The sequence below is a fragment of the Equus przewalskii genome, chromosome 20 (genome assembly GCF_037783145.1).
Source record: "Equus przewalskii isolate Varuska chromosome 20, EquPr2, whole genome shotgun sequence".
In the NCBI taxonomy this organism is placed as follows: Eukaryota; Metazoa; Chordata; class Mammalia; order Perissodactyla; family Equidae; genus Equus; species Equus przewalskii.
This window is the reverse complement of record NC_091850.1, coordinates 2,337,309-2,365,080: the sequence shown is the minus strand read 5'-3', so window position 1 is coordinate 2,365,080 and position 27,772 is coordinate 2,337,309. Positions and strand designations below refer to the sequence as shown.

At 57.5% G+C, this 27,772-nt stretch overlaps 3 protein-coding genes and 1 long non-coding RNA gene across 12 annotated transcripts; 2 read left to right on the top strand and 2 right to left on the bottom strand.

The window, feature by feature from the left end:
• Positions 1 to 992: 992 nt before the first annotated feature.
• On the bottom strand, positions 993 to 4,796 carry MVB12A (multivesicular body subunit 12A). Of its 8 annotated transcripts, none has more exons than XR_011530242.1 (9): positions 4,450 to 4,796; positions 4,263 to 4,361; positions 4,045 to 4,141; positions 2,852 to 2,978; positions 2,373 to 2,492; positions 2,190 to 2,296; positions 1,916 to 1,977; positions 1,529 to 1,627; positions 993 to 1,353 (listed from the first exon to the last, which is right to left on the bottom strand). XR_011530242.1 is itself a non-coding variant. In XM_008508683.2 (9 exons), exons 1-9 carry the CDS (start codon positions 4,537 to 4,539, stop codon positions 1,291 to 1,293), a joined length of 822 nt encoding a protein of 273 aa, XP_008506905.1. In that variant the 5' UTR covers positions 4,540 to 4,796; the 3' UTR covers positions 993 to 1,290. The 8 variants fall into 8 exon arrangements, 4 of the variants coding, with proteins under 4 accessions (XP_008506905.1, XP_070442636.1, XP_070442634.1 ...); XR_011530243.1 differs by having other exon boundaries at positions 2,190 to 2,293; XM_008508683.2 differs by having other exon boundaries at positions 1,529 to 1,585.
• Positions 4,797 to 6,803: 2,007 nt separating this feature from the next.
• Positions 6,804 to 12,926, bottom strand: LOC139077775 (uncharacterized). The gene is made up of 2 exons (XR_011530244.1): positions 9,764 to 12,926; positions 6,804 to 8,768 (listed from the first exon to the last, which is right to left on the bottom strand). It is a non-coding gene; the product is annotated as an uncharacterized lncRNA (long non-coding RNA).
• A 3,471-nt stretch (positions 12,927 to 16,397) lies between these two features.
• BST2 (bone marrow stromal cell antigen 2) lies at positions 16,398 to 20,357 on the top strand. Of its 2 annotated transcripts, none has more exons than XM_070586537.1 (5): positions 16,398 to 16,799; positions 17,426 to 17,501; positions 17,717 to 17,777; positions 18,061 to 18,195; positions 20,164 to 20,357. In XM_070586537.1, the coding sequence occupies exons 1-4, from the start codon at positions 16,437 to 16,439 to the stop codon at positions 18,176 to 18,178; spliced, it is 618 nt and encodes a 205-aa protein (XP_070442638.1). In that variant the 5' UTR covers positions 16,398 to 16,436; the 3' UTR covers positions 18,179 to 18,195; positions 20,164 to 20,357. The 2 variants fall into 2 exon arrangements, with proteins under 2 accessions (XP_070442638.1, XP_070442637.1); XM_070586536.1 differs by lacking the exon at positions 20,164 to 20,357 and adding an exon at positions 18,425 to 18,751.
• A 1,454-nt stretch (positions 20,358 to 21,811) lies between these two features.
• CCDC194 (coiled-coil domain containing 194) lies at positions 21,812 to 27,529 on the top strand. Its single transcript, XM_070586532.1, has 4 exons — positions 21,812 to 22,419; positions 23,499 to 23,595; positions 23,973 to 24,105; positions 24,706 to 27,529. The coding sequence occupies exons 1-4, from the start codon at positions 22,096 to 22,098 to the stop codon at positions 24,854 to 24,856; spliced, it is 705 nt and encodes a 234-aa protein (XP_070442633.1). The 5' UTR covers positions 21,812 to 22,095; the 3' UTR covers positions 24,857 to 27,529.
• Positions 27,530 to 27,772: the final 243 nt, after the last annotated feature.

The following is a 27,772-nucleotide window of genomic DNA, read 5'->3' as shown; positions in this document are numbered from 1 at the left end:
GAGGACATGCCCAGAGCAGGGGACAATTTGAGCCGCCAGCAGCACACGCTCCCAGCTGAGGTGGGAGAAGGCGACGCCCTGCCCTCCCGTCCAGCTCTCTGGCTGCAAACCAGCGTCCTTCTCGCGGGTTTTAGGGCCGCGTTTCGTGCATTTCTGTGCTTTTCCTAGGTGACTTCGCATTTAGAAGGGCCCAGGGCAGTGCTGAGTGCTGTCCGGTGTCCCAGGTGAGGAGGCCGGGATGCGTCCCAGGGAGAGTGCAGGGGTCAGGCCTGCCTCCTTCAGGCACCAGCCGCAGCGCCGGGGGCTGCGGGGGGAGCACCAGCGAACCGACAATATGCGTCAAACAAGGCGTCTGGAACGCCACACCGGCAACACACGTCATGCGCTGACCGACCCCGACGGTGCGCGGAGGCCCGCAGGAACCTCTCCCAGTCCTTCTCCAGAAACCCAGTTTTCCCTAATTCCTAATTCAGTTTTTGCGGCAACCCTATAGAACTTTGTCGCGAATAACGAGAATCGATTGTTAAGTATCCACCGGGCAGCGGAGGAAAAGGGCCATGCACAATAGCGTGATGGTTAGGACAGCAGGCTCTGGGTTCAAATCCCAGCTGTGACCTAGCCGCCCCTGCCTCAGTTTCCCTATCTGTAAAGCGGTGGCAAAACCAGGGCTTCCCCCTGGACTGTGGGAGGACTGAATGGGACGCCATGCAGCAGGGGATGGGGGGTGCTGTCCATACCATATAAACGGTGGCCATTACTATTATCCCTGTTACGTGCAACGATGGACGGGCGGGCCCAGGTCATGTCTGTGACCTAGAATCCCGGCTCAGGCACTCGCTGAGCCCGTTTCCCTATCTGTGAATGGTTGTCGCAGCAGCGCTGCCTCCCCGCTGATTTCACCGGATTGCTCAGTGTGCGCCGCCCCGGCTTGTGCTCCGTGTGCGTGGTGGAGACCGCCAGCAACAGCGGCCCCACGGCAGCATCAGGACCAGTCACGGGACAGGGCTGTGTTTATTGCCAGGAGGATGCCCACGTGGCCTCCAGGCCCCAGAGAGTTTTGACACGAATGACTTGAAGGCACTGGTTTCATCCAGCCCCCACCCCTGCCCTGCAGGGCCCAGGGGTGGGAAACCCCATCACCAAACAGCCAGGTTGTCCCCTCCTCCAGGAATGCAGCTCCGCCAGGGGACTGAGGGTCCAGAATGCCCTCCATCCCCAAGGTTCCCAAAATGGGGAGGGGTGCGCAGCTGCCAGGCTGCAGGCGTCGGGTGGCGAGTGGCTGGCGAGGGGCTACGAGACGCTGGGGGGCAGGCGGGCAGCTGCCGTCTTCTCCACCACGAAGCCGTAGTTGTACTGGGGGAGGGGAGAGCACAGAGTGAGGGAGGGACTGTGGGGGCCCGGAGGATGGTGGGGTGGTGGGGATCAGGGGCTGAGCGATCTCCTGCCCCTGGGAGGTGAGGTGTGGCTGGGGGAGACTCTGTGGCCTGGGTGGGGGGTCCTGGCACCCCATCCTGGTCCCGTCACCCACCTCCTCCTCAATGTCCGCCAGCGACTTGATGGTCAGATCAGCAAAGGCAGAGAAGGCCTGGCAGGCAGGGGCAGGTCAGTCTGGAGCAGGGACCCCAACCTGGAACCCCCATTCCCTCATCTTCACAGAGGGTCCCCCTCAATAGTTGCCTGAACACCCCTCCCCTTCCCGCCACAGCCTCTAGCCACCAGCGTCCAGTTGTCCCTCCTGACACCCCCATTCCAGGACCAAGACCCTCCAGCCCCCACCTTGGCCTCCAGCCTCCCCCAACCCAGGAACACGGGCCTCGGTGCCAGGACGCTGGATGCACAGAGGACGCTCCCCACATCCTGGTGCCTAGAAAGGCGATGGGCAGAGCAGACTCAGGCTCCTCAGGGACAGACTCACCAGGGGGCTGCAGCTCTTGCCCTCAAACCGGGGGTGCAGTGTGAAGGGAACCCCATCCATGGCTGAGGAAACAGGCGGGGATGGAGCTGAGGCAGAGGGGACCTGAGGCCTGCCTGCTGCCCACCCCCACCTGAGAGGCCCCCTGAAGGCCCCGCTCGCCCCAGTCTGCACAGAACCGGGGAGGCCCAGGCCTGGTTCCAACCTTGGCCCTGCCCCTTCCGGACTATACAACTTTCGGCCAGCGGTGGCACAAACCCCACAGTTTCTCACTCACCGGAGATGCCATAGAGGTTGGAGGCCTCGTAGATGGAGTCGTTCCTCCGCAGGGTGGACGCCCGCGAGCCCATCCTCGACAGCGTCCGCTCCGGCAAGCCACTCCTGCTGGTGAAGGTGGCACGGGGTGGCTCAGGTCTGACGCCCTCCATGGCCGCCCCCATCCCCGAGCCTGAGGACTCACCTGGGCTGGCCGGGAGGGTCCAGGGAGAGGCCCCTCATGTCCTGGCTGAGAGCTCGGGGCTTGGGCACCGGCCGAGGGACCTTGGCCTTCTTGCACCAGATGGCGAAGCCACCCATGTCCCTAGAGGCGGAGGACAGAGGGGAGGGGCTCTGGCCCAGTGTGCAGCCAGGGGAGGCAGGAGGAAGCCAGGCCTCCAGGAGATTTCTGTTTCAGTGTCTCAGCCCATACCCGAAGCCACACACTAACTCACATTGCTGGGCCCGATCCCCGTGCCAGGCACTTTAGACACCCCAGCGCATTTACTCCTCACGATGAGCCTACGAGACTGGTGCACCTGCCCCCATTTTAACGTGTGGGAACTGAGGAACAGAGAGGTGGTAGAAAGGACAGGGAGACTCAAGGGAGTCCCTGCGGGTCAGAGAGTAGACATGGGAGTTGGAAGGGCAAGGAAGGAGGCCAGGGGCTGGGGGCGACCCTACCCTACTCGCAGGTACCCAGGCACTGTCTTGGTCTTCCCGCTCAGCCGGACGTCAAACACAGCCGTGTCCACAGCCCCCAGGGGCACCAGCCTCACACACATGCGCTTCTTCTTGGACACGGAGGCCTCTGCGAGTGGGGGGCAGGGGAGTGAGAAGAGAGAAAGGTAGGGAAGGGGTCCAAAGATGGTCCCAGAGGATGCTCACCAGGGCGTGGTTTAAGACAGCCACGTGGATAGTGCTAGGGTGGTGGTTAAATCGTGAATGGTATGGCCATAGGAGGGGACTCCACGCAGTCTTTAGGAGCCCTTGGGGCAGGCTCACCTTTGGTGACAGGGAGGAGCATTCATGGGGTGGCCGTGCACACCACAGCAAGTGTGGGTAGCTGTGGAGTCAGGCAGAACTGGGACCCCATCCTGGCCCTCCAAATCTTGTTCTTCCTCAGTCCTCAAATCCAGGGGTGAGCAAACTACAGCCCACGAGCAAAATCCCACCCAAGGTCTGTTTTGCACCACTCAAGAGCTAAGAATGGTTTTACCTTCTTAAAGTGTTGTAAAAAAAAAAAAAAAATTTTGCAACAGACACCATCTGGCCTACAAAGCCTAAAATATTTCCTATCTGGCTCTTTACCGAAAGTTTGCCAAGTCCATTATCAATAGATTTGCTCTGAGAGTCAAATATAAACGACAAGACACGACAGAGGCAGGGAGAGCCAAGTGGTTAGACACCAGAAAAGTCAGGGCTGGGAGGGCAGCAGGAGGCTCGAGGCACGCAAGCCAGAAGAGGAGGGGCGCGGGCGAGGAAGCATCAGCTAACCCGAGGACGGAGAGGGTGTTCCAGGCAGAGGACGCGGCTGCGCAAAAGTCTGGAAATTAAAAGGAACCGCAGGGGGTTCAGCCTGGCTACATGTAAGGAGCAGGTGTAGCAGGAATAGTAATAAAACAGGCGGCGACTGAATTCTTACTCTAGCACAAGCTGTGCCAATCGCTCATTTTTACGCAGGGCAGGGCACAGCGCCGCGCCCTAGAACAGGGCTCCAAGTGCACAGCCAGCCCTGTCATCACCCAGTGCATCGAGGGCACGGCAGAGGCTCAGAGATCGCGCGCCTGTCGTCCCTCCACTCCCTTCCTGGTCCTCCCCGCAGGGAAGCGAACGCCCCCTCCGCCCTCCAACTCCGCCTCCGACGCGGGCCTCACTGGAGTCCAGGGGGTCGCAGACCGGGGAGAAGCCGGGCGGGAGAGGGCTCTTGTCCACCAGGACCTGGATTTCGGCCACCACGTTCTCCTGCGGATTCTGAGGGCGGGGACAGAGCGAGAGTCACCCAGCAGCGCGGACGGCGCGCCTGGCGCAGGGCCCAGCGAATGGGCACGGGAGGTGGCGGACCCCGGGGATCTCGAGGGTGGACGCCCCTTACCTCCAGACTGCCCAAGAGACTGACACACAGGAAGTAGCCAGATTTCTGCGCGAAGCTCTTGCCGAAGCTGGCGGGCGTCCCCTCCACGGTGCTGGAGATCTGGGGGGGACGCGGATCAGCGCCCAGCCCTTAGCCGGCTGCGGCCGCCTTGGCCCCCATTCAACCCCCGCCCCCCGACGGAGCTCACCGCGCTGAATCCCCGCGGCGGGGGCGCCGAGGCCGACGACCAGGCCAGGCCAGTCAGCGGCGCCGCGTCGGGCCCGGGCCCAGGATCCATCCTCCGAGCCAAACGCCGAAGGCGGGGGACTGCCTCGGACCTCCAGCAGCCGCCCGACGGCCGAGTGCGGGCAGAAGTCCGAACTACAACTCCCAGACGGCCTTGTGAGGGCAGGGGCCGAAGCGCCGTATGCGCGTGCCCGGAAAGCCACCAGCCAATCGCGTGGGGACCTGGAGCCACGCCCCCCCATGCGCTATCCAGGCGCGCGGGTGAGCGGCGTTTGTGGAAAACTATCTCGCCGCCTTCTCACGCCGAGCAACTTCCGCCGGAAATATTCCTGCGGAGCGCCGGGAGACTCGCTTGCTGCAAAGCTGAACTACGTTCCCCAGAATTCCTTGCAGCATTAGCGGCTTCTTCAGAAACAAGCTCGTGTTTCCCAGGAAATTTGGGGGAGAAATGTGAAAAACCCGCAATTCTAGTTCTAGGAAGTGATGTTAAAGGAAACTTTCATGGCTTATGCAGCATTTAGTTTAAATAACGAAAAACATGGGCCACCATGAGCCACGAAATCTTGGGTATGACTTGAGGACTTGTTCACAGATACAGTTAGTTTTTAAAAATGAGACATCAAAGTATTTAGTATATTGACATACTTTTACACGCCTCAGGGACGAAATATGGAAAATCAGGGAACAGAATATTAACTATTCTTCAATATTTTCAGATTTTCTACAATATCATGGGTTGGCCCACTGCCTGTTTTTTGTAGGACCCATGAGCTAAGAATGATTTTTATATTTGTAAGTGATTGGGGGGAAATCAAAAGAAGAATAATATTTAATGACATGTGAAAATTAAATGAAATTCAAATGTCAGTGCCCGTCAGACACAAAAATCCTGGAAAAGACACCCCAATAATGAGATACAGAAATGAACAAACTATGCGTTCCTCTTGAAGTACCCCATTATTCCCACTGCTTAAGAGGAATATTGGTTCACAACTTTGGGAGTTCCCCGGGGGAAACTCAAAACTGGCCCCCATACATGCAGGGCAAGAAGAGATGGAAGAATGAGGCAGACCATTCCAGATGGGCAATAAGCAAGAGAACTTATGTACGAGACTTGTCTTGGTGGCAGCAGGATGAGCAGATCTCCGTACCCACCTGCCAGAATCTTGAGTTTCTATAGAGGCCTTAACGGGGTCAGTCACATACACTGTCCAGATGGTCTCAATAACACAGTAGTCTCTCAAGGCTGCGAACGTCAAGTTGCTCCTGGTATGAGAACAGTGGGTGAGATGTACCTTCCAAGGACAGGGGAGGGAGGGAATGAGCCTCCGATTGCCTGAGCGCAGCTCTGGGGTCAGCCTGGGGTCACATGCTCTCGATGGCCTCCTCCAACACTCCGGCCCTCGGGACCTGCTCTTACACTCTCACCTGGTGCCCCCCCCCCCCCCCCGGCACTGTGCCCTGAGTGGTCAGCACAGGGTTTCATTAACCCGGAGGTGGCTTGTTTGGCAGCTATCTGGCTGCACTGGAGACAGGTATGGCAGCAGCAATAGGGGCACGTGCTAGAGAAGACACAGATTAAGATAATGATTCCCAAAATACAGTTTTTTCCACCAAGGGCTCCATGACCCCAACCACTGATTTATCAAGTCTTCTAGGCTGTGGGTCGAGTCACTTGTGTCCTCACGTGCTTTAATAAAGATGACACATTAGCAGACTCATCAGATATGAACACAATGTTCTGCTTGGATAATGGCACAGGTGCCCCCTTGTGACGTTTAAGGCCATCCTGTTTTGGAGGACAGTGTTTGTCACTATAGACATTTCAGTGTTCAGTAAGGAGAGGCTTTGTTGGCTCATTTAAGGCTAGCTGGGTGAATTTAGTAAGGGCTTCCATGTGTGCTATAACATCACTCAGGCCAACACAGGGAACGAGGACAGTGGCCAACTGATTGTACCAGTGGAAAACAGAACGTGCCCATCCAGCCTTGAGGAGAGGGAGGTTGGCGACTCTTGTTACCACAGGGCAGAGTCTCCCCTGTGTCCAGGGAGAACACAGGGTGCAGTGGCCTGACCACCCAGGTGGAAGCCATGGCAAAGATCTGTGCCATAGAACCACTGGGTCTCATCCAGGGCTACCCAGTAAGTACCTGGCCAGCATGATCAGTGCCAAATCGGTCACTGTCCTTTAATGTGACAGAATGACTGCACAGTTCTGGTGATATCCATCCCATATCCCTGGTACAATTAGATTGGTTCTATTTAGAGTGGTTTTTCTGTTCCCAATGTCAATTTAAAAAGCAAATTTACCTGTTATTTTATCTCAGAATGAGTTTATTTAGAAATAGCCAAAAGAATTGCAATGTGAGATGTGCACGCTGTGGCAGACCACAGGCAAATCTGGACAGAATGGAGGGGAGCTGCTTTTACAGAGAAAAAGCGGGATGGGGGGGCTGTTCTAAAGGAAAGTCAGTTGCTGGAAAGTAGCGGTTCAGGGCAGCAACAGCTTCTCATTGGCTGAGCTGCAGCATTTCTCATTGGCTGAGCTGCAGCACTTCTCATTGGCTGGGCTGTGGCATTTCTCATTGGCTGAGCTGTGGCATTTCTCACTGGCTGAGCTGTGGCCTTCCTCATTGGTTGCACTGTGGCGTTTCTCATTGGCTGAGCTGTGGCGTTTCTCATTGGCTGGGCTGTGGCGTTTCTCACCGGCTGAGCTGTGGCATTTCTCATTGGTTGCACTGTGGCATTTCTCATTGGCTGACCTGTGGGGTTTCTCATTGGCTGAGCTGTGCAGTTTCTCATTGGCTGGGCTGTTGCCAGGTGGGGAGAGAAGCCTTCCTTCAGCAGTAAAGTAGTTCTACTACTGTCTGAGATGCAAGCATCCTCTCTTCCTGTTTGGTGTAATTGACTGTGTGTGAGGGGGTGAGAACGCCCCCTGCAGGCCTTCCCAGCTCCAGTTTAGTTAAGGTTCTTTTGTTAATTTCCACACCAGCATAGGGGTGCCTGGTGCTCAAATATCCATAACCCGGGGTAAGCCACATGAACCCATCCCAAATCTGAGCAGAGCCACATACGGCTCTGATTGTGGTGTTTTCAGGACTCTTCTGGTTGACACTTTGACGGGCTGCCTATGTAGTTTAATTGACAGGAAAAGAACCCCCACACTCCGTGTTATTGATAGAGTGTGCCACAGGCCAGGTTTCTGGCTCTGTGTTGGTAACATCAGAGGAGCTCAGAGCCTTTGTCCTAGCTTGCTCTTCCTCAGTGCACTGCTCCAGGGCCTTCCAGTGCTCCCCCAGATGGTGACGCCCACCACGGCAATCCTGATGAGCTAGAGAAGGACAGCTGCCCACAGACCCAGCAGTTGGATTGATTCCTCTGCCGTGCATATGAGTGGCCACTGTAGAAAGCTGTCCATCCTGTGACCAGCCACCACAGGAGCAGCAGAAGTCTAAGGTCAAAAAGACGGATGTTGAGTAGGACCTTGGAGGGGAAGGCTTCTCCTTCTATAAGAATTACTTGTGTGACCTGGTCCTTAGATGTTAATGCGGCTGCAGCTCTCGGAACTTGAGCTGGTTGTGCACAGCACACGTGTTGGCTGGGGGAGGCAGCACTGGCAGGCGTGAGGAGATGGACTAGGGGCGGGTATGCCAGCCCACGACCCCTGCCTTCTCGTCTCTTCCAGTGGGCATGCTCCATTCCAGGTGCGGTATGTTTCCACAGGGCCAACTTGCAGCAGAACAGGATCCCAGTGGAGAATGAGGAGTCCCCCTCACCCAGGGGTGCAAAGTAATTCACCCGTCCCAGTGGGACATCCATTGCCGATCCCAGCAGATAACCCCTTTCCCAGGCATGATGGGCTTGGTGTTCTCAGCAGCATAGCAGGTTGATCCTCAGTGAGAGTCGGGACAATGACTGTCTCCTGTGACTTCCATGTTTTACAGTGTTGGGTGTCTCGGCAGGGGTCCCCAGTCTGGCATATGGGGCAAGAGGCCCTATGGTTGATCATTCAGACCTGTTAAAGCCTGGGACAGTACTTCAGTCCACCTGGCCACGGTGGTTTCACCTAGTAGTAATTTAATCTGCTGCTTTAAGATCCATTCTTCCTTTTGACCAACCCTGCTGCTGTGGTTACAGGGAGAAGGAACCTCCATTCGATGTCATGTTCTTTGCCAAATCTTGCACATCATGACCCTGAAAATGTGACCCCTGATCACTGTCCAGTCGATGAAGGCATCCACACATGGTACTCAGCTTCTTTAATCCTCCGAGGGTGGCAGCCTGGTTTACACAGTGACGGGAGAAAGCTCGAGTTAACATAGATGCGGTGTCCACACAAACCAAGACAGACTTAGAACCCTCGCTCACAGGGAGGGGGCCCATAAAACCAATTTGTCCAGTCCCTCTCCAGTGGGGAATGCCGGTGGTCAGCCCCGGACTCCATTGGCAGCTGCCTGGGGCATTGATTAGAACACACAGGACGTGCTGTTACCGCAGCAACCAAGTCACTGTATTTCAAGGGCAGTCACCATCCTTGGCAATGTGTCATCCTCCCCCCCCCAACCCCGCCCCGGGGCCTGCAGTGGCTGCTCTTCCTTCCTGTGCACCCAGTCTGCTGTGTCTACTGAAGGGGCGGTTGTCCGGCTTGTCCCTGTGCTGGGCCATCAGCTTCCTGACTGCCAGGGGGCGTCAGCGCCTCATGAACCGGACGTGGCAGACAGTGGGAACTGCCTCAGGCTCTTGCGGGTGAGCCCAAATGTCCCTCCACACATCCTGACCCCACGAGGCCTCATTCATGATCATCCAGCCCTTGGCTTCCCCTTGTCCCAGCCATAGGGTTCATCCCTGTAGAACAGCCCCGTCAGTGCACAGGGTGAACAGCCAGGGCTCCTGAGCGACCACTGCCAGACGGCTCGGAGTCCAGCCCACTGGCTGTGTTGGTTCATGCCTGTTTCCATCCAGATGGTGTCAGCATTGGGCTGAACAGCACTGCAGTCCTCCACTAGACCCCTCTGCACAGCGGGCATCAGCGGGAATCCCCGCTTCCGCTCTGCAGGCGCAGAGGCCGCCACAGGAGTCAGGGGGCTGGGGCACGCAGAGATCTACTTATTCCACAGGGCCCAGGAGCCCCCACGTTTCCAGAGGCAGAGGGCTGCCCGACAGGGCGGTCCTCTGCGGCAAACAGGCCGCTCGGTCTCCGAGGGGCTTTGAGCCACGGCAGAGGGGGGTCAATGGTGCCTATTCTCAACCCCCCAGATGGGAAGGGACGTTCTTACCACAAGCTGCCCTTCCTTCGCGAGAGGCTCCACCAGCAGGAGCGCTGTGTACACTGCCAGCAGCCGTTGCTCTGTGAGGCCCGTCAGGTTTCTGCCCCCTTCCAGAGCTGGAACTAAAATCCTAGGGGCACCCTCTCCTTCTCGTGTCTCTGCCACAGTGCCTGGCCGTTCCTGCCGAGTCACAGACACATCTGACTCGAATGGTGGCCTGCTCGGGAGAGGCCCAGAGCTGTCATCTGCTTCCCGAGTATTTTTGCTTCTCAGAAGCGGCTGGTGCTCTGATCTCCGGTCTCACACATGCCCGTCCTCCAGCCGGCGGTACGAGGGCTGGGGGCACTGTGCCAGGTGGGAACAGAAGTCCTCCAACCCCACGTCCCTACAAAGGCTCGCCCGCTTTCCCGTTCCTGGGGATGGACAGGCTCGCACCTTCTCAGTCACGGCTTCTGAGACAACACACGTCTTAGCGACTAAACGACTCCTAAAATCTTTACTTTGGTACCTGGGCCTTGAATGTTCTGTGGGTTCACCGGCCATCCTCTCCCTCGCAGACGTTCCAGCAAAGTCTGCAGTGTCGCGCGGCAGAGGCCAGTGTTCACATGTCAGCGTTGCATCGTTGATGTGATGGGCACATTTCACTGACATGAGAAGGGAGGACGGGGACGGGTCTCGGGCTACCATCCCAGGACACGCGGTGGGGCTGTGCAGGCAGCCTTGGGAAGGCCTTGAAAGGCCCATTGTCGCAGCCTGCTTATTGGGAGGGGCCCTTTGTTTCTCGAGGCTCCTCCTGCCGAGCCCCTCAGCTCTGTGAAACCCCGGCTTTTTGCCCCAGTGAAGGCGGATTTCAGCCTGGCCAGGCTCCCGCCTTCTCTTGGCGGACTCGAATGGGTCCTTTCTCCGTCTCAGGCCCCGGCGCCTGAGTGTCTGGCTGGCTGCGCATCGGGCACGCAGATCTGAGATGTAAGCGTTCCGTATCAAAGCCACATTTGCTTCAGGGTTACTTTTACTGGACACTGGACAGCCCGTGGGGATGGCTTTTCGGCTTCCTGAGCTCCCTCCCTGTCTTGGGTCTTTCCCACAGCCCACCCAGGGCAGGTCCCTGGGTTGGTCAGCTTCCTCCGGACCAGCAGTGGACTGTCCCACCACCTGCTCAGCCTGGAGACCGGCGGCCCACATCAGGCGCTGCAGGCTGACGAGAGCATCTTGGCTCCATTCCTGCAGTGAGCGTGCCTGATCGGGGCCCGCCTCCCTAAGGGCCTGTAGGACTTCCTCTATAGATTTCCAGGGTCCCATGTGCCCAGGGAGGTCCCCCTCATTGGGCCATGCCACCCTGCAGACTAGAATAATCCAATCTACAAGGAGCGAGTACCTTGAGCTCCTGAGGCTGCTGCGGGAGTGCAGGCTGTGTGGCAGGGGTGCTCCTTTTCTCTACCTCCTGCTGGTCAGAGAACTGTGTCGCCCCTCTGCACCCCACAGCTGCATGGACCACATCCGGATACCCTCCCTGGCCTTCTGCTGGTGTGACCAGAACCCAGGCAAGGAAAGGGTTACTGAAAATCGGATCCGTAACTAACCATGTTACCGGCTACAAACATAGGTTCCCTACCTGCCACACGAGAAGGGCCACATAAAAGCTGGACACCAGGCTTCTGACAAGGAAAGGGTTCTCATTTCAGGTGACATCAGCCGGGAGACGAGAGTGAGCCCTCAAATTGGTCTCCTCTCTTCTCGTCTCCCCGAAAGATGGGAGGCGAGGGGTTTTAAAGGTTGCAATGAAGTCTCTGTTTTGGGAGGGGAGGGTAGTCCGTGGCCTTGCTGGAGCTTTCCCGCCAGCCTGCGTTGGGCCTTGTAGGGCTGCTCACAGGAAGGAGGATGATAAGGAATCCAGGTGGCTGTCCTTGGCCGTCTGTCTCCATGGCGGATAGTGAACTCTGGAGCCAGGAAGCCAGGGAGCAGGGAAGCAGTGCTTACGTTTTAACCCCACACATGCTGGGTTTAATGTGGGGGAACTGAAATCAGGGCTGGCATCAAACATAGTCTGTCAAATGTTTCCCAAACAAGGAGAAAACTAACTGCTGTTTTTCAGAAGCTGCCATCCTCATTTCTGCAGATGTTCCTGCCCTACAGTGAAGCGTCCTACAGTGAAACAGACACGGCTGCAGCAGGACCCCTGCCAACTGCCCCAGCTCTAAGTGTCCAAAAGTGACCGTGCACCTGCTGTGTACTGGCGTGCTGCGCTGAGCTCGTACGAGCTGGCTGCACGTGCCCTCACTGGGGCGGTTGTCACACAGCTGTGACACCTCCTCTGCACTGTGCTGCACAAAGTGCCCACCTGCACGAAGCTGGGGGCGGCACTGCTGTGGGAACTGTCCCCAGGTTCTCTTTGGCTTGTGCACTAACCCTTTTTCCTTCATCCACTTCAGCCTTGATTGTGCTTTTCGGCTCCACACTCACCAAGACACGGACCCATTGAGTTCAGTTACACTGGAACTTGCCAGCCGTGTCAACAAGCTCAGGGGAGGACATTCTCTCATCCTGAGCGTTTCCTGAACGGGGGCGGTCCCACTGCCTGGGGTTGCTGTTGCTGTGTTTTTGTTTTCCTTTGTAACAAAAGGAAAACATTCGTTCACTTCACCATGAATCCCCACCACATCCTCCTCTTGGCTCTCCTCACTTTCCCAGGGGTTCCACCACTTAGTGTCCCAATCAGGCTTTGTCACAAGCGCTCAGACCTTAATCCGTGGCAGCTCGTGCCCTCCTAGATTTGCACAATGGCATGCTGCTGTCCCCAGCTGATCCTCCTGCTCTCCCACCCTGCCTGCCGGCCTGAAGCTAGCAGAGCTGAGAACACTGCATGTCCTTCTCTAGCCTCAGCTCTGCTTCCAACTTCCTGATTGAGCGGCAACCTCCAGCTGGGCATCAGGGGCCAGTCGAACCGCCTGGAGTCAGGCCAGACCATGCAACAGCCGTGTGCTTCCCTTCTTTGCTGCTGTACGCCACGCGCAGCTCCTCAAACAAGCGTCCGGGACCCGCCAGTGTTTCTGGGGCGTCCCTGCACTCACGCGACGTCCACAAGCACCTAACGCAGGGGTGGACGGCCAAACCGGGACTGCCCCTGAGGATGCCTCTCTCCCAAGCCCCATTTCTTCGGTCTCCTGGCTGGCCCACCAGCTGTCAGTTCCCAACCTCGGGGCTCCCCGGGTGAAATCTGAAAGTGGCCCCAGGGCTGGCCCAGTGTCACAGCAGTTTACTGCGCATGTTCTGCTTTGGTGGCCCAGGGTTCGCCGGCCGGGATCCTGGGTGCAGACATGGCACCACTTGGCAAGCCATGCTGTGGTAGGCATCCACGTATAGAGTAGAGGAAGATGGGCATGGATGTTAGCTCAGGGCCAGTCTTCCTCAGCAAAAACAGGAGGATTGGCAGCAGTTAGCTCAGGGCTAATCTTCCTCAAAAAAAAAAAAAGAAAGATAGTGGCCCCATATGTGGAGGGAAAGGAGGAAGCGAAGACAGAGGCAGGCCCCTCCGGACTGGTAGGTGGCAGGTTTAATAAGCAAGGGCAACTTACTTGTGAGGCTTGTCTTGGGCGGCCACAAGACGAGATGATCTCCCAGCCTGCCAGAATCTTAAGAGTTTATCTTAAGAGCCTTAATGGGGTCCAGTCAGGTCTGCATCCAGATGCTCTCAACACCACAGTGCTCTCTCAAGGTCATGCCTTGAAGTGGCTCCTAATGCAGGGAAAGCGGGCGGAACGCACGTTCCATGGGCAGGGACGGGTGAGGCGCCGCGGGCCGCCAGGGCCAGCTCCTGGGCAGTCCTCGAGAAGGCCGCCTCCAACACGGAACGTGCTTTGAACACCAACACTCAGCCCCAGGGCTGGTCAGGAAGACCAGGACTGAGAAGGCGGCGCTGCCTGAACCAACCATGGACCCGGGGCCGTGTCCGCAGTGGGTCGAGGACACTCTGGAGCCCTTGTGTCTTACAGGAGAGAGAGGAGTCTGCTGCCGAAGAACAAGGTGCTGCTGAGGCCAGAACGGAGGGGGAAGGAGCTGGAAAGACAAGAATGACTGAGACACGCTCGGAAAGGCAAGTGACTGCTCACCACAGCGGTGACAACAGACGCAGTCCTGGACTCCTCTTTAGGGAAAGCGAGAGCCAGGGAGACAGGCATCGCCTGGGACCCAGTCACCCCATTTCAGGGAATTCAATCTACGGAAAGAATTCCATCGAATCCGGACCTTATCAGATGACAACGAGGATGTGCTCTCACGGGGTTGGGGTCGACAGATGCCACCAGCGCTGGGCTAAGCACTTTTCCTAGACGGACCTGTGGAATCTCACCACACCCCGGGAGGGAGCCGCCGTCACCGCATTCTGTAGGACAGCGCCATCCCAGCCGCAGCCACAGAATGTGAGGCTGGGTCCAACCGCCCATGCCCTCAGGGCCCCAGGAGGGCACTCGCAGCCACTGTCCGAGCCTGCTCCGCGGTGCTGGGGCCATCCTGCGAACCCCTGACCCGTTCTCCTCCAAATGAGAAAGTCCGAGAAACTGTCTCAGCCCAGAAGACACGATGACTAAATGTGACGTGGGGTCCTGGGACGGAAAAGCTGAGGAGATCTGAATCCTGCATGGACCTGAGTTAATAACAACGCACCTGTACTGGCTCATTCATTGTAACAGACGTGGCAGACTAATGTAAGATGTTAGAAAACAGGGGAAGCTGGCGGTGGGATATACGGCACGATTTTGTACTGTCTTCACTATTTTTCTGCAATATCTAAAACTATTCTAAAACAAAATCATTCTTCAAAAGATAAAGCTAAAATCAGAAGAATGGTGGCATTACTTTCCATTTGGAATTTTAGAGGAAAACCCACAAACTCTGTTTGCAGGGAGCGGGTAGAGCGAGGTGAGTAAGGGGGCTACCTCGGGTACAAAATTTAGGGGGGGCACCAAAATGTTCCATTATCGTCCTCATTTCACAGCCACGGAAACTGAGACCAAGGGGAGGTCACTTGCCCAGGGTCCCACAGGGAGGCAGGGCCGTTCGTGCACAACCTTGGCCTCTGACCTGCACTTGGGTCCCAAGCTGACCCTAAAGTGTTTTTTTAATGGACCACAATTTTATTTCACTTCCTCTACAGGTGGTGTAGGTCTGTGCCTGGAACCGAACCCAGGTCGCCAGAGCCTAGCGTGCTCAACTCAACCACTAAGCCACTGGGCCAGCCGCCAACCCTAAAGTTTGAAGGCCAGCAGAGAGCGGCTGAAATAAGTCAGCTTTGCCGAGGGTCCAGGGTCGTGCCTTTGCTTGTGGGGTCCTGGTCGGGGAGAGAGGCCCCTGCTCACGGGACACACAAGCTCCCCCTGGGCCTCGTCACAAGATCGTCCCCCACCCTTTGTCATTTGGCTCCTGAGTGGCTTTAAAGCGGGGCTTCTAGGCAAAGGGACGTCCCACTAGGGGCCTGGGTGTTCCTCGAGCATGGCCGGGAGGCCAAGGCCAGGGCCGGCCACCTGGCCCCGCTGAACGCCCGCAGCGGCCCACCCAACAGAAGCGGCTGGAATCCGCACGGTGGCCAGGCCGCGGCCGCAGAGGCCCCGGAGCGCAGGCAGCTGTGAGGCCGCCAGAGCCGGCCGATTCCACGGGGGCGGCCAGTGCGGCCTGAGCGTCCTCGAGCCGCCCTCCAGGCTCCAGCCGCCTCTTGAGGCCTCTCCCCACACGCCCCCAGGCCCCTCCGGTCCGGCGTGTCCCAGATGGCCCTGATTGTCCTTCCTCGTAACGCGCTCCTTGCTCCACGGCCACGTTGCAGGTTACCCGCCTCTCCCCTGCCCTGAGCCACAGGCCCGGCCCGAGCATTCATTGAGCGCCTACTGGATGCAGAGACGCTTTACTCGCAGCTCCTCACCGGCCCCTCCTGATGAGGCTGCTTTTGTTACTGTCCACTCTACAGATGAGGAAACTGAGGTTCGAGGGTTTATTTGGCGTCCTGTAGCGGCAGGGGCAGATTCTGGAACCTGTGGGCGGCTGGAGCCACGCCGAGGGCCGGGGCGACCTTGTTTGTTGGCTGGGGCGGCCCCTGGTGGCCAGATGGGGGAAGTGCAGCCTAAGTCACGTGCGCGCCCCCACCCCACCCCCACCCCACCCCCCGCCCCTTCCTCAGGCTCCAGTCCCTCCTCTGACACCGTCCTGGGTCCCCTCTGTGCTGAGTGAACCCCTGCTGGGTCACCCTGGAGACCCCTAAACACAAATCTCAGCCTGTTGGGTTAGACCCAGGCCCTGGCCCCAGCCCACCACTTGCCACCCAGCCTCAGTTTCCCCACTGAGAACTGGACTCCCTGAGCTGGGGACTGGACCAACAATGGCCCCCGCCACTTCAGGTCGTGGCACAGGGGAACACAATGCACTAGGCACTCAGTAACTGCAACTGTCACCCTCAGTAGCACTCAGCAGCGCAGGGACTTGAGATGGGGTGTCCCAGGCAGCCCCAACTCCCCTCCCACAGGGTCTCAAGGCTGGCACCCAGCCCAGGAGAGCCCGAGGCCACAATCCGGCAGAAAAAAAAACACCTCTCTTGCAGGAAACAGAAACTGAAAGTCAGCCCACGGCCAGCAGAGTCCCCATTAAGAGCCTTCAGGTCAGGAAATGTTCCTGAAGCCTGCTATTGGTCCGGACGGCCCCCATGCTAACCAGGGGCGGCCCACAGAAGCTTCCAGCATCTGCCCCTAACTCCTGCCCAGACTCGCACATCCAAGGGCAGATCTGGTTGGCACTCACTTCTTATCACAATTGGCCTGTGCCCATGGGGGACCACAGGCTGCTGAGATGGCTGCTCCTGGTGGTGGTGGTGGTGGTGGTGGTGGTGTTTCTGCTTGTGACCACGATCATCTTCGCTGTCCAGGCCAACAGCAAGGCCTGCAAGGATGGCCTCCGAGCAGAGCAGGAGTGTCGCAACGGCACCCACTTTCTGGAGCACCAGCTAAGGCGGGCCCAGGAAGTCTTACGGGGGACTGAGACCCAGGCTGCCATCTGCAATCAGACTGTGGTAAGCCACTGCAACTCCTAGAGCGGGCTCTGCGCTCGGGCCGCAGGGTGTAGGTGGGGATGGAGATAGACCTTGAAACTGCCCCTGGGCCCCAGGATCAACAGCCTGAATTATCCCACCAGGGTTTGGGGACCTCTAAGTTCTCCGGGGGGGGGGGGCCTGGTGTGGGCGTGGCCTTAAAACTCCCCAGGGCACCTAAATCAGGGGCCTCAGTATCCCCACTAGGATGTGGGGAATCTTCCAACTCCAGGGCACTGGCGTGAGGGAGCAGAAATCCCCTCTAGGGGGTGGGATGGGGACCTCGCCAGGCCCCAAAGAACAAATGGCAATAGCCCAGAGGGTCTGGAAATTTCTCTTAGGGCTTGGGCATGGGAAGCCTCCAAATTCCCATGATGGGGGTCTCAAAACTCCCATTTCGACGCTCACACCCTTCTGGGTGGCCCTGGGAAGGTGGGAGGTGTGGCCATTCTTGAGGTGGGAGACTGAGGGACAGAGAGGAGGCCTGAAGGGGGTGTGGGCCTGAGCTCCTCTGATCCCAGGGCCTAGGGAGGGGCCCAGGGCCCAGGGCCAGCAGCCAGCCCCCCCAAGGACGGAACTCCAGTTTCAGACCCTCGCCCCTGTCCCAGGTGACCCTGAGGGCTTCCCTGGAGATGGCGAAGGCTGACAGGCGGGAGCAGCTGGCCCGTGTGCAGGAGCTTGAGGGTGAGCGGAGCCCAAGGCCTCGGAGGGCGGGGAAATACTGAGGAGGGTGGGGAGGGAGGGTCCCAGGGTTGGAGTCCCAGGGAGGGGCGAGTCCAGGATCCAGAGGAGGGTGGGAAGGGAGCACGCCAGATTTCCAAGGGGAGGCCGGATAAGGGCGGGGCTGGGGCGGGGCCACAGTATAGACACGCCCCCTGGTTCTGTCCCCGCCCCCCCAGGAGACACGGCGGCTTTGAAGCAGCAGTTGCAGAACGCTCTGGCGGAGGTGGAACGACTACGGTCCGAGACCTCCCCCCACCCCCGGCATGCCCCTTCACCCCCACCCCCGCCCTGCCCCAAAAGCCGGGACCCACTGTGTTCTAAAAACCCCCATTTGCTCAGGGGGCGAAGTTTAAGTCCAAGCCTTGTGCCTCGTGCATACAGCCGTGGGTGGCCGCTGTCACTATCCTCCCCAGCGACTGGGCTCGTGGGGGAAGGAGGGGGGGATCCCGAGGAGTGGCAGGCCCAGAGCTGGGGGAGCCCGGCCCGGCAGCTGCCTGAGTCGTCCCCCTCTCTACCCCAGACAAAGGAATGATGGGGCCTCAGGTGGGAACAACGACCCTGCCAGCTCGGCGAACGCCCTCAGCCCCTTGGTGGCCGCTGTGTTCCTGCCCCTGGGCCTCTGGGATCTGCAGGCCTGAGGTCCCAGGAAGCCGCCGTAAGCAGGGACGGCCTGGGGAGCAAAAGGCTGAGGAGGGGCGGGAGGGCGTCAGGGCGGAGCCAGGGTCTGGGGAGGTGCCTGCCTGCGGGGTAGGGGGCTGGGCGCAGGGGAGAAGGGTCTTGGGGAGGAAGAGAAAGCACCGCGAGAGCGTGGCGGCCCTGGGGCGGGGCGTCCCGTGCTCTGTCTGCCTCAGTCTGCCCTGAGTCCCTCTTATGATGTCTCTTAGGTCACAACCTGGATTGGTCCGGTTCCCCTGCCTTCCAGACTTCCCTGACCTGGCGGTTCCAGGAGCACTGCAGGCTGCTGGGGGGAGGGGCAGGGGGATGGAGTAGCAGTGGGGGGCCATGAAGCATTGCTGGGGGGACCATGGGGCAGCGTTGGGGGGTAGAGAAGCAGCAGAGTTGGCCCAGGGCTGCCCCCCACCAGACCCCAGAGCTGGGCAGGGCATAGGGTGCCTTCTTGCTTCTTGCTGTCACGGTTTCTGGAAGGTCACTTTGTTCTGGGGTCTTTGGGCTCCAAAAAAGTAAACACCCCTTTTGGCGGAAAGACCTTACTCTGAAGTTCCTGGAGTGTCATTGTCATCCCCAAGCATCTGGGGCCTGCCCTGCGGGCTAGGGTGGATACTGCTGATGTTCATACCCAGCCTTCCCTGTTCCAGAACGTTCCCAGGTATTCCCGCCCCCCAGGTTCAGGCAGGCACCACCCCACTGCCTCCTGGGCCCTCTTCCCCGCTGAGATCATCTTAAAAGGCTCCAAGCCCTCGTCAGCACTCACTGCGAGCAGAGCGCTCTGCTCTCACCCGTGGTTCCAGTGAGGAAAGTGAGGCTGCAACAAAGGACAGCGAGGGACACCTTGTCCTGGTTCCCAAACCCCTCCCACAGAAAGTTCAGGGCTGGGGATTCAAACCTGCATCTGCAGACACACACAGGCCAGGCCTTTGTCCCAGTGTCCCCCGTCCTTCCCCCCTAAACTTGCTCATCCTGCAGTACCCAGCTCTGGGAAGCCCTCCTCCAGAGTCTCGGCTTCCCCAGAATTGAGGGCTACTGTCCGGTCGACCCTTCACCCACTTTCTTGGGTCCTCCCGTGCCGTGCCCCGTAATCCCTTCCTCCTCTGTTATCTTCCTGCCTCCAACTTCCCCTGGAATCCCAAGTATTGTTCAGGCACCTTCCTGTGTGGGGCACTAGGGCCGGGACCCTTGCGTCTGCCCAGACTTCCTAGAATTCTGCACTGCCCTCAGGTGCCACAGTCCCCAGACCAGATGTTCAGGAGACCCCCCTCCTTGGCTCCCACTGTCCTTTCAGGATCCCCCAAATGGCATCCCTGCCACAGGCCCCTCTGGCTCTCATCCCCTCACGTCACCTTGTTTACCATGCTCCACCCTCCCTGACCATTTCTCTGCTCACTGATGTTGTGGGGTCCCCCCCCCGAGTTCTCCAGCAGTGTTTCCCAGTCTTGGCTCTGTTGACTTCAGGCTGGACCAGCCTCTGGCGGGGCTGCCCTGGGCACTGCAGCAGCGTCCCTGGCCTCCACCCACCAGATGCCAATAGCGCCTCCACCCCAGGTTGTGACAACAGAAAATGCCTTCAGACATGGCCGAGTGTCCCCAGGGGGCAGCACCGCTTCTGGGGAGGACCGCTGCTCTAGAGAGTGAGGCTCGGGTCCCCCTCGCATCTGTGTCCCCAGCTTGCACGGGGCTCAGCGGGAGCTCGTGGAGTCATATATGATGGCCGAATCATTTCACGCCACCAACAGCCCCATCTAACTGTCGACACAAATAATCCAGAAGCGTTCCACAGGGGAGAAGAGAAGAGAGGAAATTTGAGCCACACAGGCCTGTAGCCTGGCAGGGAGCCGCAGCCTTCGCACAGGAGGAAAGCACTCCGGAAAGTCACGTCCAACAGGAGACTTACATCGAGCTTGACAGGCGCATCCTTTGCAGGGTTCAAGGCGATGTTTTGTTACAGGTGACCCGGTGCCACAGGGATGGAGACCTGCCGTCGAGTGCTGGCGTCACAAGAAGGGAGGCGTTGGTTCTCACCCTCAGGCTGCTCTCTGCCTCCGCGGGCGCGTGAAGCAGATGGGCAGCGAGCGCTGACACCCGCACAGCAGGCTTCTTTGGCTCAAATAAAGTTCAGGCCAAATCAAGTTCAAACCAGAATGGCTTCCCTGTATACGTCAATATATCAAAGCGTCTCCCCCTGTAACAGATGAGGACACTGAGGCCCAGGGAAGTGCCCGTGCTTGCTCGGGCTTCCTCAGCTGCTCAGGCCATTGAACCCCTGCTTCCAGCAGGTTCCCTCGATTCCCACAAGGCAAAGCCTTCTCACGTGACCCCAGTCCCCCAGCACGCCTTCACCATCCTCCACCCCAACCCCAGCTTGGGCTACTGGGATGTCCTGACACAGTGCTGCCCTCCGCCCCCAACACTGGGGCTGGGTTTTGCTGATGGAGGGGGGCATGTTCGCCCAATATGATGGATTCCACCTGTTCAGTTTCTTCCCCCAAACCCCCACACGATATAAACTTCCTCCTAAAAATTGCCCTCTTGCCTTGCTCACCAGGGGTTGAGTAGTCAGGACTGAGGGGTCCTGCAAGCCTGAGGGGTTCCAGCCCCAGCAGGAATCTGGCAGCAAGCAGAGGCTGCTGTGTGTCCCTGTGCTGAGACTTGGCCTCTCTGGGCTCCGGTTTATGTGTAGTGGGGAGGACACTGAGATTCCAGTTCCCAGTGTTCACCCAGCTCACATTTACTGCAAGACTACTGTGTGCCAGGCCTATGCGGTGGCAGTGGGAACAGGCAGATGCCCGCTTGGCTTTTCAGGGACTCACCCAGCCGGGGGGGGGGGGGAATCAGCCAAACACATCAAAGGTAAAGGTACAGCAGAGCTGAGAGAGCTGAACAAAAGGCGCCTGAGTCAGTGGGGGAGGGGAGGGCGCCGGAAGAGGAGACACAGCGGGGGCGTGGACGGTGGAAACAGCTGGTAAGAAGAGTTAGCTGGGCAAAGAGGGAGGACAGGTCGCTCAGGCAGAGGGAACAGCCAGTGCAAAGGCCCTGGGGTGGGAATGGGCTTGCCATTGTAAGTTTGAGGAGGGCTGGAGGGAGCAAATGGGGAGGAAATGACGTCAAAGACATGATGGAGGGCCTTGCAGGGGAAAGGGGAAAGATTAGGAAGGGAAGAAAGAGTAGAGGGTGAGATAGAGGGGGAGGAGATGAAAGGGAGGAAGTAGGGAGGAGGAAGGGGAGACGGACATGGAGGAGGGCCAGGAGGAGATGAGGGGGGAGGCGGGGGAGGAGATTCCATTTTGAGAGGGAAGAGAAGTCAGGGACACCGTGTAGACTGGCCTGGATCTGATTCATGTTCTAAGATCGCCCCCTGGCGGCCGAATGGAGAACGGGCAGGGAGATGGGGCCGGTCCACCCTCAAGTCTACCCTCTGGCCCTCACAGCCAGTCACAGAAAGTGTGGCAGCCTGAAGCAGGCCGACTTCAGTAGGTCGCGTAGCCTCCCATCTTTTAGCCTCGGCTTCTCCATGAACACAGTGGGGACAATATACCGCGAGACTCTCAGAGCGCACCCTGTGCGGATGGGGCTTTGCGCGGACGTGTTCACGTGATTCCCACTAAGTCCTAAGGGGCAGGAACTGCGGCCTTCCTCACTTCACAGAGGAGAAACTGAGGCTCGGAGGACAGCACGTGGGTTGCAAAGGCAGGACTGGAACCCAGGGCCCCCGGTCCTGCCTGGGCCCCCGCAGCCTGGGCTGGCCCTGGCGGGGGTCCAGCCCCTCCCAACGGACTCGGGAAGCCACGGCCGGGCGGGGCGGAACAGTGGGTGTCCCTGGCGCCCCAAGGTGCCAATTAAATGCTCGTGGCCGTCTGGGGCCAGAGCTGCGGACGGCGGCATGGCCGAGCCGGGGCCGGAGCCGGGGCGCGCGTGGCGGCTGCTCGCCCTGTGCGGGGCCGCCGTGTTCCTGGCAGCGGCGGCGGCGGGCTCGGCCCTGCTGGCCTGGAATCTGGCCGCCTCGGCCTCCCGGGGGCCTCGCTGCCCGGAGCCGGGGGCCAACGCCACGGCGCCGCCCGGGGCCCCGGCGCCCGAGGTCGAGGAGCTGCGGCGGCGGCTGGCGGAGGCTGCGCAGCGCGAGGAGGCCCTGGCCAGGCAGCTGGACCAGGCCGAGGGCGGCCGTCGGGAGCTGGAGGAGGCGCTGAGGGCCTGTGAGGGCCGCCAGGTAGGAGGGCCGGGTGGGGCATCCAGAATGTGGGGGGAGAGGGCCTGCACCACATCCCCACGCTTCCCGCCTGTGCCTCGGCTTACCCAATTCTTCAGTTGAGGGAGGTGAATGAGAATAGCACCGTAGTCCCTTCCAACTCCTACAATGCCGGTTCACCCTGAGTCTACCTCCTGACCAAGAAGGCCCCACCGTCCGCTAATGTTTACCGGATAAATGGTGACGGCTAGAGAAGCCCAAGACCCCTGAGCCCACCTGGGCAGGCCCTGTGCTAACACTCCCCCCAGGTGCCCGTTCAACCGCCCCCAGCCAGTTCCGCAGCCCTATTTCCAGAGAGGGACATTCATGTCACCTGTAATTAGGAGGCTAAAGTTGGCCTCTTGCGGGAGGTACCGGCCAGCTCCTCCCTCTTCCTCTGGCCACCCCCTTCAAACTCCTCCTTAACCCTTCCCAGCCCCGGACCTCGCGGAAGAACCGTCCTCAAAGCCCGACCATTCCCGTTTATTGAGGAACTACTGTGTCCCGCTGCGGACCGGGCCAGCGGCGGCTCGCGCGTGTGAATTTTCAAAATCAAAACAGACCCCTCCCCCTTCCTGCCTGCCTAAGGGAGGGGCCGGGGCGGCCGAGCTAAGGGCAGCCTGCCCCGGCTTCAAAGTCTGGCTCCGCCCCTCGCTGGAAGATGCTCTCAACACTCAGGCCAGTTGCTTTGCAGAATGTCTCAGAGGTGACAAAGCATACCCCAGAAACCCAATCACTGTCAGCCACTAAATTGGCTTGTGTTGGTTTGAAACCCCAGTCAGCGAGTCTAGGTGTAGCTGGGATTGGAACCGGAGTCTGACTGCAGACCTAAACCGTTTCCACACCCCGGTGGTTTGGCGTTGGGGGCGGTGGACCTGGGCAGAGACCTCCTACCACACAGACACTGTCACCACTCGGTACCCCAGAGTTTAGCGGCCACTTCTGTGTGGCCCCAAAGGACATTCCAAGTAAAGCTCAGGGAACACCAGTGTCGTCTGAATCTCCCCTAGAAAGGGAGGGGCCAATTTACTCTTCCCCTCCCCGTTCCCTCCACTCCGTAGAGCCTGCTTCAGACGCAACTGATGACACTGAAGACTGAGATGGACGAGGCCAAGGCACAGGGGACCCAGATGGGGGTCGAGAACGGGGAGCTGACAGGTGCGTTGGGTCGCAAGGGGGTAGGCAGGGCTAGAGGTGGGAGGAGCCTAGAAGGTTCCTAGCTCCACTAATGACACGCACAGGTGTATACATAATACAAACGAATGCAAATGAACGCGAAAACTTAAAGAAATCCACATAACATGCCAAAGCAATGCAAATATCACAAAAACAGTGCAAATACGTGCAACAAAATATGCCAACGCTATGTAAACGACTCTGAAAGGCAATGCGGAGTTATGCAAATAACCCTCAAAGGTTACGCAAAGAGCACTCAAATTTAATTCAAATAAAACAAAGCACGCAAAAACTCGGACGCCGGCGTGCGCGGGCCGCGCGCCGAGCGTCCAGCCTGACCCCGCCCCCTGCGCCCACAGAAGCCCTGCTGCGCTGGGAGGCGGCGGCCACGGAGTCTGCGCGGCAGCTGGACGAGGCGCAGCGGCGCGCGCGCACGGCCGAGGCCGAAGGCGAAGCCTGCGCAGCCCGGGAGGCGGCGCTGCGCGAGCGTGTGTGAGTGAGGGGCGGGCCTGAGGGGGGAACGGGCGGGGTGCGCGGCCAATGGCTGCGCAAGGCTTCGTTCTTTCGGCCAATCATCACTTGGGGCGTGCACCAACGCACGCGGGGGGACGGGGTGAAGGGTCCCTGGGGAGGGAGGAGGGGCTTGGCCGTGTGGGCGGGGCCTTGGGGAGATAAGTTAGGGGAGGATCGGAGAGAGGGTCCTGGAGTTGGAACCTAGAGGTTGTGGTGCGGACGGGCTCTGTCGGGGCGGGAATCCCCAGGTTAGGGCTGGCCCTCTGGAGGCCTGGGTCCCTGGGGTCTGGCGGGTGTGGGGGTCCCGGGGAGTGGTGGGGAGCGGAAGAGAAGGGTGCAAGGAAAAGAGCGTACGAGGGAGGGGCGGCGGGAGGTCTGGAGGCGGAGCTTCTGGGGAAGGGGCTGGGAGTCCCTGGGAAGGGGTCTCGAGAATGGCCCGGGGTGGAGAAGGGATGGGGGATCCTGGAGGATGGGATCTCTGGGGAGCGAGGCTCTTAGGAAGGGCGGAATAGTGCTGGGGGGGGGCTCCTTGGGGACGGCGGTCCAGGTGCTGACGGGCCCCTCCCCCCTTCCCGGCAGTAAAGCCCTGGAAGCTAAGATGAGCCCCCAGCGCAGAGTGCTGCACCCCCGGCCCCGCTCGGGGTCCCGACCCCGACCCAGTCCCCGCTCGCGCTCTCGCCCTGGACCCTCGGGGGGCTGCCGGCGGCCGGCGCGCCGCGCACGAGGGTGAGTCAGCCCCCAGCAGGATGGGGGCTCGAGGCCAGGAGGACAGACACTGTAGGGGCCCAGCGGGAACACGTACAGAGGGGCCCACGCTGGATGAGACGCCCAGTCGACACCCATCAACGCTCAACTTTAGACCCAGGAGCCGCTCTGAACGGAAACGGTACAGAAAGGAGACTGGAGCCTCTCTCCCTGACCATCTAGTGCCTATTCTACAGACAGGGAAACTGAGGCCCATTTGGTCAGACAGTGAGATAGTGCTGATAGGGACTTAAGTCCCCTCTAAGAACAGAGTTGCCCTCATCCCGCAGACATGAGGACTTAGGGTGTGTGACCTGGACACATCTCCTCTCAAGGCCTCAGTTTACCTTACCTGTAAAATGAATGATTGGAATCTGTTTAGAGAGCCAGCCTATCCTTGACACCAAAAACTGACAAAGATGGCACAATGGGGAAACTACAGACCCCTCTGCCTGTGAGGAGGGTAGGAAACTCCTCAATGGAATTTTAGCAAAGAGAACCAAGTAACACATTTTTTAAACATATAACAAAGGGGACTTACGCTTGAGATGCAGGGATGGTTCAATATTTGGAAGTCTGTTAATAAAATTCCCCATACTAACGGATCAAATGAGAAAAGTTCTGAAAAAACATCAAAATCAGGGCCAAGGTGAAGATGGCCACTGTCAAGAGTTTAATACTGTTCTGGAGGTAGTAGCCAATGCAATTAGTTAACAAAAAGAAATAAGAGGTCCACATATTAGAAAAGAAGAGAATGTATAGGTTGAATCATATGAAAGCACTGTTTATATAGGTCAAAAGTAATTGAAATATACGCAATTTCACATGGCTCAATTTCACATTATTTCTGTCTTTTACCTTTGTATCTGACACTTCAGACTTACAGAAAAACTGGAAGATCAGTACAAAGAATTCCTGGATACCCTCTACCCAGATTCCACAAATGTTAACTTTCACCACCTTTGCTTTATCCATCTCTCTCTCTCTCTCTGAACCTTTATGAAAAACTTGCAGAAATGATATCTCTTTAACCATAAATACTAGGGTATGCATGTCCAAAAAACAAGAACGTTGTCTTACATAATCCTGGTACAATTATGAAAATCAGGAAGTGAACATTGATAAAGCACTGTTATCTAATCTACAGACCTCAGTCAGATTTTACCAACTGTTCTGACAATGTGCTTTATAACAAAAGAATGTCCTGGCTCACCCATTTTATCTGTCAATTCTCTCCTTTAATCTGGAACCCCCCTGAATTTGTCTTTGCCTTTTTATGACATTGGCACTTTTTAAAAAGTCCACACCAGTTATTTTGTGGAGTCAGAGTTTGGTTTGTGTGATGTTTCCTCATGATTAATTTCAGGTTGGCATTTTGGGCAGGAATGCCTCAGAAGCGATTCGACCTGATAATATTGTCTGCTGGTGGTATGATTTTATACGTATAGAACCCAAGAGAATTAACTGAAACTTTCCTGCATATAAACAACTAGCTAGAAAATCCTTTGGAAGAAAAGAAAGATCCCATTTTAGATATCTATTCTTGGGAATAAACTAATTTCCTTTTTATTTATGGAGCTCTTAAAAATTAATTTTCAAAAAAATTCACTAGAAACATGGGCAAAGAACATGGATAGCCAGTTCACGGAAACATACAAAAAAGCCAGTCTCACTCCTGGACAAGAAATGCAAAATGAAACAAGAATGTGGTACCACTTTCTACCCATTCATTTGGCAAGATAAAAATAAAATTGAATTAAAAGTTTGGGAATACACTGTGTGGGTACTGCTGTGAGGAAACAAGCCATCCCACGCAGTGCTGGTGGTACCGCTCGTTGGTCCACCCACCGGAGAGGGCGATTTTCTAGAATCGCTCAAAATTAAAAGGACACACACTGTTTGACCCATCAATTCCCCTTCCAGCAATTTTTCTGCGGCCATATTTACTTGCATACAAAATGATGGACTAAATGCAATGCAGAACACAGGGCTGCAGCCTGGAACAGGAAAACACTTAGTGGGGAAATCCAATCAAGTCTTGAGTTTAGTTAGCAGTAATGTACGAAGGTTAATTTCTCAGTTTTGACAGATGAGCCATGGTATAAAAGATGTTAACTATGGAAGAAGCTGAGGGAGGGTGAATCAGGGACTCTCTGTAAATCTAAATTTATTTCTGAAACTTTCCTGTAAATCTAAAATTATTCCAAAATAAAAAGTTGACTTTTAAAAAGGAGACAGAGTCGGGGGTGGGGGGAATGAGGACATATCACCGCATTCTCCGTAATCGCAAAAAATTGGAAACACCCTCAGTGTCCACCAATCCAGGACTGTTGAAGTGAGTGTCTGCCCAGCCACAGCGTGGAAACTACACAACCGCTTAAAAGGCCAAAGCCGATCTTCTCCGAGACACGTTCATGTAAAAAGCAGGAGAGTGATAATTTGTGTACATTTTTTAAATGCAGGATGGGGGAGACATTTATCCAAATATTTCTGCAGGAAAGCCTGGTCCCAGCTCTGGCCTCTGGAGTGGGAACCAAGGGGCTGGGGTTAGTGGGGAGGCAGTCTCGTGTTTCTATGTATCCCTTTTTGTAAAGTTTGCATTTTTAAAATCATGCACATGTATTACCATTAAAATAATTAAAATTTGTTTTTAAAAATCCCTAAGAGGCTGGTGTAAGGATGGGTGTGGGAACCCTTGGAACTCGGATCCCCCTCAGCCAGTCCTGCTCATTATCCCCCCGACCAACTGGGGCTTGGAGCTGCGTGATCAGAGCCTTTGCCTGGGACGGGGCCCACCTAGAGGGGGAAGTGGAGGCCCCCGCCCCAAGGAAGAAGTGAGGCCCAGGCGGGGATAAGAGGGTCTAGCTGCTTTGTTCTGCTGCTGGGCACCAGGGGTCGCCCC

Excerpts from the sequence above, each read along its gene's own strand:
- MVB12A (XM_070586533.1), bottom strand. The coding sequence starts at position 4,729 with ATGGGGGGGCGTGGCTCCAGGTCCCCACGCGATTGGCTGGTGGCTTTC. Across the intron at positions 4,362-4,449 it reads CGCCGCGGGGATTCAGCGCG|ATCTCCAGCACCGTGGAGGG; the intron begins GTGAGCTCCGTC and ends CGTCCCCCCCAG. Across the intron at positions 1,586-1,915 it reads GCAAGAGCTGCAGCCCCCTG|GCCTTCTCTGCCTTTGCTGA; the intron begins GTGAGTCTGTCC and ends CCTGCCTGCCAG.
- BST2 (XM_070586537.1), top strand. The coding sequence starts at position 16,437 with ATGCTAACCAGGGGCGGCCCACAGAAGCTTCCAGCATCTGCCCCTAAC. Across the intron at positions 16,800-17,425 it reads CCATCTGCAATCAGACTGTG|GTGACCCTGAGGGCTTCCCT; the intron begins GTAAGCCACTGC and ends CCCCTGTCCCAG. Across the intron at positions 17,778-18,060 it reads GCGGAGGTGGAACGACTACG|ACAAAGGAATGATGGGGCCT; the intron begins GTCCGAGACCTC and ends TCTCTACCCCAG.
- CCDC194 (XM_070586532.1), top strand. The coding sequence starts at position 22,096 with ATGGCCGAGCCGGGGCCGGAGCCGGGGCGCGCGTGGCGGCTGCTCGCC. Across the intron at positions 22,420-23,498 it reads GGGCCTGTGAGGGCCGCCAG|AGCCTGCTTCAGACGCAACT; the intron begins GTAGGAGGGCCG and ends TCCACTCCGTAG. Across the intron at positions 24,106-24,705 it reads GCGGCGCTGCGCGAGCGTGT|TAAAGCCCTGGAAGCTAAGA; the intron begins GTGAGTGAGGGG and ends CCTTCCCGGCAG.